Here is an 8,578-nt window from a genome sequence, read left to right on the forward strand (position 1 = left end):
TTTATGCCTGTAACTGAGTCTGCTAACCAGAATTTGTACTTAACAATAAAAACTGGGAAAAAGATAATAAATAGTATGTAATAGTAATAAATAGTAACATAAATAATATGTTGTAAAGAAACTTTTTGTTTAAGACTGTTTCTTGGCATTCCCTTTCATGTGGAGTTGCTTCATTTATGTACCTATTCACAAGTGGAAAAATGAAGTATCCTATGGGTGAGGGTTAGCTAGTAAGAATCCCATGTGGACTAGAACTTAACATTTCCTGCTTAGGTTATACTGCGAAAGGTCCTTGACAAGCTATTGCTAAAAATGTAGCGTCTGTTTCAATTGTTTACACATTTCCTACACTTCCACTAATAACTCCATCACTTTGTAAAAGATCTTTAGAGTGACTTGTTGTAGTAGTGTTTGAAACTGCATACTCTCACTGTTGTTCTGAATGAGACAGAGATTTAAGCAAGTATCCCTCACTTTGGTTTTTACAGTATCTTTGTCCCCCAGCTGGATGCTGGTTTTGATGGATCTTGTCCTTGTACCATTTGCAGACTTGGGGCTGCAAAGACCAACTAGAAAAGCAGAGCTGATAGCTAGATTACACTTTTTAACTTGATAATACCTGATTAATTTATAATTGCTAGTAAGACAACATAAAATCTCTAAAAAGGAGCAATGTAGTATCCACTTTAACTCCTCTAGTCTGTGAAGCTGCAATTAAAGACCCAATTTAAGGAACAGATTCATAGATGCTAGAGTTGGATGAGACCTCGACAGATCATTGAGTCCAACCCCCTGCCTAGGCAGGAAAGAGTGCTGGGGTCAGGTGACCCCATCCAGGTGCCTATCCAGCCTTCTCTTAAAGACTCCCAAGGTAGGGGAGAGCACCCCCTCCCTTAGAAGTCTATTCCAAATTTTGGCCACCCTTACTGTGAAGAGGTTTTTCCTGATATCTAGCTTAAATCTGCTCTCTGTCAGTTTGTGACCATTGTTCCTTGTTACCCCAAGAGGTGCTCTGGTGAACAGAGCATCTCTGATCCGTTACTGCATCCCCCTAATGAATTCTGTCAGTGGCCACAAGCTCACCTCTCAGCCTTCTCTTGTGGTGGCTAAAGAGATCCCTCAGTCTTTCCTCATAGGGCTTGTTCTGTAAGCCCACAACCATACGAGTGGCCCTCCTCTGGACCCTCTTGAGTCTATCAACATCCGTCTTGAAGTACGGTGCCCAAAACTGGATGCAGTACTCCAACTGTGGTCTGACCAATGCCACATAGAGTGGAAGTATCACCTCCCTGGTTTTATTTGTCATGTGTCTGCTGATGCATGATAAAGTGCAGTTAGCTTTGATGATTTTGTCACACTGACGACTCATGTTCGTCTTGGAGTTCACTATGACTCCAAGATCCCTTTCTGCTTCTGTGCTGCTGAGAGTGTCACTTCCCAGCCAGTAGGTGTGCTGGATATTTTTGCACCCTAGGTGCAGCACTCTACACTTGTCTTTGTAGTACTGCTTCCTGTTGTGTACTGCCCACTTTTTTCTAACCTGTCCAGGTCTGCCTGCAATCATTCCTACCCTCAGGAGTGTGCACTTCACCCCACAATTCAGTATCATCTGCAAACTTGGACAGAGTACACTTCACACTTACACCCAAGTCACTGATGAAGATATTGAAGAGTACAGGTCCAAGGACCAAACCCTGCAGGACCCCACATCCTTCCAGGTCGATACTGGCACCACTCTCTGGGTGCCACCGCTAAGCCAATTTGCCACCTACCACACTGTGTAAACATCTATGTCACAGCCTCTTAATTTCTTTATGAGAATAGGATGAGATACCATATCGAAGGCCTTGCTAAAGTCCAAGAAAATGACATCCACCTCTACTGCTGCGTCTAAGCATTTTGTGACCCTGTCATAGTTTCATAGTTTCTAGGGTCGGAAGGGACCTGAGCAGATCATAGAGTCCGACCCCTTGCCATGGCAGGAAAGAGTACTGGGGTCAAAAGACCCCAGCAAGGTGTACATCTAACCTTCTCTTAAAGACCCCCAGGGTAGGAGCCAGCACCACTTCTCTTGGAAGTTGGTTCCAGATCTTAGCTGCCCTGACAGTAAAGTAGCACCTCCTGATATCAAGCCTAAATCTACCCTCTGCCAGCTTGTGACCATAATTCCTGGTCACTCCTGGCAGTGCTCAGGGGAACAGGGACTCCCCCAGTGCCTGCTGGTCCCCTTTGACTAGTTTGTAACAGGCCACTAGATTGCCCCCCTTTCCCCCCCGCCCGCCTTCTCTTGTGGAGGCTGAACAGGTTCAGGTCCCGTAGCCTCTGCCCATAGGCCCTGCCCTTCTGCCCCCTGATCACGAGAGTCATGATGAGGCAAAGGAATAAAAAAAGCAACAGAGGTTCCCCTTCCTGATAGAACTTTTGTTCAATTATCTTTATTGTTAAATTAATGCTTATGAATGTCTCTGCTTAATAACCAAGCAGGCTTTCCCATACAGCTTCTTATGTGTACCTTCTATATAACCTGTTCCAGCCTGGCCTTCCTTTGAATCTCATTCCTATGAAAGGAAGCTGACAATCATTCCAGATTGTGTAGCAGTATCTTGAAGTGCAAAAATTGAACAAAACTAGCAAACTTTGTTTTCAGGTCTAAATTTTAGTCTAGGGTGAACTGGCTCACTGTGTCATTTGCTCTTTTTCCAAAAATAACTCCCTCTTGGGCCCAGTCCTGAAAAAGTGAGCTGAGCCTAGATGAGAGGGCTACATTTTTATATTACATGCTGAACTAATGCATGGGAACTAGGAGAGGGGAGGAGGAATTAAAATCCTTGTTTTGACAGATGCTAAGCTACTGATTCTAGGAAAGAAGTTTGAGAAATGGTATAAATTACTTCAGACTAGTGGATCTTACTGGCTGCCAGTTGATCCTCTGGTTTGAGATGGAAGAGTGTAAATACAACTTAAATAGTAGTTGTCATCTTTACAGTATCTTTGTTTTTAAACCTATATATGTAGTAGTTTTATTGTTCAACTTGTGTAGCATGTGTACGTATATTATGCAGTGATGTCTATGTAAGATGCTGGAAATGAAGTCAGAATACAAAATACCAAACACGGAGGTACTGCAGTCCGCAGAACTGACACACTTAGAAACCACTATAAAGAAGAGGAGGTTGTGATGGATCAGCTGTCAGAAGAATGGGTGGAAAATATATCCCCAAGAATATTTTGTATAGGGAGATTCAAGGCAGCTCTAGAAAGCAGGGTAGCCCTCTATGGCAGTACCACAATGTGTACAAAAATTGATACTAAGTAATTCAACATCAATGTAAAAAACTGAAAGGAGTGTGCAGAATCCCATCTGATCTGGAGGGAACATCTGGCTCTAGGTGCAGCTCACCATGAAGCAACTTTGATCCAGAGGATGGAAGCAAAGTGAGAAAGAAAAAAGTGTAGGCTTGGACTCGAAATCGGACAACATATGGATATGTGAAACTTATAGCAAGCTGTGTCACTCTCAAATTGGGCTCTTCAGCCACAAACAGATTCATCAGGCACTTGACTACACCTCTTATATGTATACCATGATCCAGAGGATTGATGGTTGCCCCCCCCTCCCCCCCCCACACACACATTACTGTGCATATAAATAGGCCACTGTCAAGCCTCTGGATCATTGTGTACACATAAGAGATCCAGTCAAATGTGTGCATATATGTGCCTTTGATGTTTATATAGACTAATAACACTGATTTTGTCATCCTAGTTGACATTGACCTGGAACTTAATATTTCATTCTTTCTTAGTTGTAAAAATAGATTTGAAAATAAATTAAGTTTGTTTGCTAAAATGTACCTGTTGCTCAAAAAACATGAGTCATAGAACTACAAACTTCTCTATGGCAGTATCTGTTTGTGAGGCTCTAATTAAGGCTGTGCCAGCACTTCCATTATAAAAGCCTCTTTTCAAGAGATGGTAACTCAGCAGAAAAATCTTTTCCTAAGGCTAAAACTTGACACAGCACTAGATTTTCAAAATCTGTTCTTAACTAGGTTTAGTGGGTTTTTTGTTTGTTCAGGCATTTTTCATATCCATATTTTTGTGTTCAGAAACTCACAGGTGTACATGCAAACTATTTACATTTGCAGATATGAACACCAAAAGATGGAGTTTCCACAGACCAGAGTTCTTCCATATGCAAAACTACAGTAGCATTTGCAATTGAGACACTATAGGACCCTTTTAAAATATCTGTCTTTCAACTTTGAAGCCAAGAAGAGTGGTTTTTATTAGAACAATAAAATATATAAGAACTGTTAATCCAGATCAAAGTGAGGATTCTTGCAGGCTAGTATTTTACCTGTGCTAATGCCTAGTATTGGCTGATTCACAGAGAGATACAGCTGCTCCTTGTAATGAGCAGTTACGGAGTAAGCTGCCCACAGCTCTTCATCTTTTAATTCTCTGTTCAAACCCTCCTCTCTAAAGCTTAGGGACATCATTCTAGCTTTTGGTTACAGTCCTGCCCATTACTACATAGAACTTAATTAGTTTATGGCTAGTGTTACTTAATAGCTAAACCTATCATTTATTTCTTGAGCTGCATATTAATCAGGATGAGTTTGAGAGTGCCCTCTCCTCTTGTATGCCTTAGAACTAGTCGTAATTGTTTAAGATATTGAGAAATGTTTTCTTTAACCTTGTCCTGATATGATGCATTTATAGATGAGAGGTGAAGTTACCCAATATTACTGCTTTATTAGACCTAGCTGCCTCTTTGATCTTCAGCATTGCACAGTCGGTCTTTTTCTTGATCTGGATGCTGGTTGTTTTGTTCTATTAGGATATTTTGTGTTGTGAGTTACACCTATACAAATCATCCTATGTGGTTCTTTCAACCTGTAAGATAAAATGTTTTATTCTTGATACTCAGCTGTGGGGGTATGGCAACATATCCAGAGTCTTCTCTGTTCTTTCTGTATTCTAAAGTTTACAAGTAATATAGAATCTCATTGACTTTTTAGGGGGGAAGAGGGGCACAAAACCCTGCAGGGTTTGGTTAAATGTTGCCTCTGAAAGTTCCTATTAGTTTACCATTTAAAAATAATTCCCCCCCCAAAAAAAGTTAGGAATAAGGTAAAAGCAGGAACTCTGGGGAGGCGCAGGTAGGAGGGAAGTGAGAATCATGTTGGAATGGCATTTTCAGACAAGCAAAATTATGCCATAGTTTCTTTCTGTAGACATCCTCTAGATTTTTTACTCCCAGAAAGCACTAAGTTGAATGAGTGAACGAATAGACTACAATCATGGTGTTTTTGTTTCTTCATCTGTAAAAGGGTAGAATACACAGCTACCTTACAGGAATACTTTCACATCTGATGCATCTGAGTTTTAATCCATTAAATAGTCACCTCACCATTGCCTTAATCTCTGAATAAAAGATCCTTCATTTCCTGTTAAACAGCAATATAATACTGAAAAACTAAAGCCAGGTATTAACATGGTGCATACTAGAATGTGGAAGCAACTTCAGTGTGGTCTACAGTATGTTTTTATTCCTCCTTCCCTTTTATTTTTCTAGGTTATCTTTCTTTGTGACTTTTTTTTCTCATGATTATATTGGAAGTTCTTCAGGGCAGAGACTTTCTCTCTACCCCCCATATAAAGTACCATGCATTCTGCTCATGACACTATAAATTGTTAATAAAGACATGTGCGACTGGTACCTCCTGAGACAGGGCGGGGCTCTTGCCCCCCCAGCAGACAGTCAGCAACTAGGGGAAATCCACCCACAGCCAATCCCGACAACCCGCAAATGGCAGCAGTGTGCTGCTGGCACTTCCAGGTGAACATGATCAGCTGCGGGGGGACTGCTTCTGGCACCCCCACCCCCAGCCAGCACTCTTGGGGAGGTTGGGGGGTGGGCACCAGCACTTTTGCCTGTCCTCCTGTTCCCGGGAACGCTAGCTATTGACGTGCACCAGCACTCTCAGGGGATGCAAGTGCACCCCCTGTGTGTTGCTACTGAATAATGATGTATTTAAGTTCTGGCATCCTGGTGAGGAGTCTCAGCTGAGGGGAAGCTAAGTTTACCTCTGAGAGCAGTCAAAAGGATGAATATATGCTGTTTATATATGGATAGCTACCTGCTGCTCTGCTTCACTGCCCCTTCTGCAGTTGTGAGATGGTGAGTTTCTAATCTACATCCTGTCTCTTCCTCTCAGCCCCTCCTGCACACACATTGTTATGCTGTGATGAATCTGCTACTTTACATGTGTTCACCCTTTTGGCTGTCTACAATACCACTCTGTGTGAAAGCATATCTGCAGTTACTGGTTTTACTCCTTATTCATTTTATATGAATGTAGAATTGCAGTTGCACTGTAGCCACTAAGTGAAGTGTTACTAAAAATCACAAGGTCAAAAAAAACCCCATTGCAACTAGGTTAACAGAAAAGGTTTTGCATGTTCTAGTAGCAGGAAGTTCAGTTATGGCTCCCATAGTAACTGTAACACTTTGCTACTATTTTGGTATGCATAAGGTGTTTTAAGTTCAGTTGATCAGAAATATAATTTGCCATTTCTGGATGAGGAAAATTTTCCAACTTCTGCACACCCCCAGCCACACACCTTGCAGACTGCATGCCTCACTGCACTGTGCTCCCACCCTGCATCCCATGCCTGCACACTGCACCATGTGTTACCCTGTCCTACCCTGCAGCGGGTGCCCCTTCTCCCCCACTGCAGTGCCCGCCCCCACTACTCCACATGTCGCTCCTCTTGTACTGCGCTGGACATTGCTGTGCTATACTGAGCTCCTGGGTCTTGGATTTGTCTAATGGCTGCACAGTGTAAATTCATTAATGCAGATGGTTCTAAATGGATGAAGCTGAGGAATGAACTTGGCTGCGTCTAGAAGCTAAAACTTGCATCCACTTTTTATCTTCAGTAGTGAATATAAGCAAGAAGGTTGGGGAATGAACTAAAATACTCCTATTTACGTATTTGGTTCTAACTGTTCCTGGACTTGGAAGCTGCTGCTTAGGTGTGTTCCCATCACACAGTCTTCTGTCAAGCAGTAGTCCACTTCAAATGTGCAGTACTTGGTTCCATGGCATGTGGAGCATGAGTACCTTCTGTGCAGACCTTTAACATCCCACATTAATTACTTTTTTTCTACGTGGCTGTGCAGTAGTTGTCAGACTGCACTTCAGGATTTTGTCCCCTGTGCTCTCCTAAGGATTTCACTGAATGGAAACAAAAGATCAAGAATATTGAATCTAATTATTGGACAGTTTCATTTTGTAACTCTAACTAGTTACTGCCTATTATTTATATATATTTTTATATATAGTGCGCACACGTGTGTGTAAACACATTCAAACACTTCATGGCCTTAATTCCTTTAATTTACACACTTGAAAAATGGTAGAGAACGATTAATCTGTTTGGATAGTTAGCAGTTAGTCAATATTAAAAGAAAATATTTACAATGTATAAATATTGCTTTTTAGGTTCCAGAGTTCTAAATCTGGAAAGATCTACCTCCACAGAGATGTACGGCTCCTGTTCTCTCGGAAGTCCATGGAAGTTGATAGTGGCGCTGCATATGAACTCAAATCGTACACTGAATCTCCAACAAACCCTCAATTCTCACCAAGATGTTAGCAAATAATGAAAATGGAAGTATTCATTTTACTATTGGATTGCTGTCTAAGAATAAAGATTGGCATAGAATGCAGTATAAAATTCAATACATAAAGAAATTAAAATAGTGCTCAAGTGAGAGACAAGGCTCATCTATGATCCTGGACCAGTTTTGTAAAAGATTTCTTGAGTGAGCTTTGTGTATTCCAAGTAGACTGGAAGCATACTTATGTCTAATCTTTTTGTACTGTTTAAAACCACTTCATTGGATGTGTTGCAATAGCAAAATCCCAAGTTAGTTTAGTGTTTACACCTTTTATTTTATTTTTCAGTTATTTAATATTTAATGTTTCATTTAATACTCAAGTGATGTTCGTCTTTAGTGTTCTAATGTAGCATAAATCCTATGTAAAATCATACTATGTATTTTTGGCATTAATAATATTGAAATCTGAAATATATACAGAAGTCTTTAAGTCTGTGTGATGTGTTTTTAAGTGATATTCATTTAAGTTATTGAAAATGAGGATGGAATTTTGAACTTCCATAACATTATCATCCTAGGCAAGCATGTGGATTTCCTCTTGTTTTTAATGCTCTAGTTCTTGATGATACCTCATTCTCATTGCTTTCCACACAGATTCTATTAACGTCTCTTTACAATCATAAAGCAGAATGTGTTTTAGCTACTCACTAGTTCAACTCATTGACCCACATTGACCCAATTCATATTTTGCTCCCTCTGTTTCTTTTTTTCACTTAAGGGCCACAATCCCAAGAGCTTTGTTTTGTTCTAGTTAGTAGTATAAACATTTCACATAAAATTCCTCTCCCATACCTGATTTTCTCAGATTGTGTTTAAAAGGAAAAAAAAAAAGATGTATTGTGCAAACAAATTAGTATTTATATCCTAAATATATGCGGAAACTAT

General features: G+C 40.5%; 1 protein-coding gene across 2 annotated transcripts in view; it reads left to right on the forward strand.

Moving 5' to 3' along the window:
- The window catches only part of FAM214A (family with sequence similarity 214 member A), a 79,633-nt gene extending 71,055 nt beyond the window's left edge, over positions 1-8,578 (forward strand). For both annotated transcript variants that reach the window (XM_019533550.1, XM_019533549.1), the window contains exon 12: positions 7,515-8,578. In XM_019533550.1, coding sequence (XP_019389095.1) covers positions 7,515-7,668 — 154 coding nt within the window. In that variant the 3' untranslated portion in view covers positions 7,669-8,578. The remainder of the gene's footprint in view (positions 1-7,514) is intronic.

The sequence above is a fragment of the Crocodylus porosus genome, unplaced genomic scaffold (assembly GCF_001723895.1).
Source record: "Crocodylus porosus isolate Cpor-Errol unplaced genomic scaffold, CroPor_comp1, whole genome shotgun sequence".
Taxonomy (NCBI): domain Eukaryota; kingdom Metazoa; phylum Chordata; order Crocodylia; family Crocodylidae; genus Crocodylus; species Crocodylus porosus.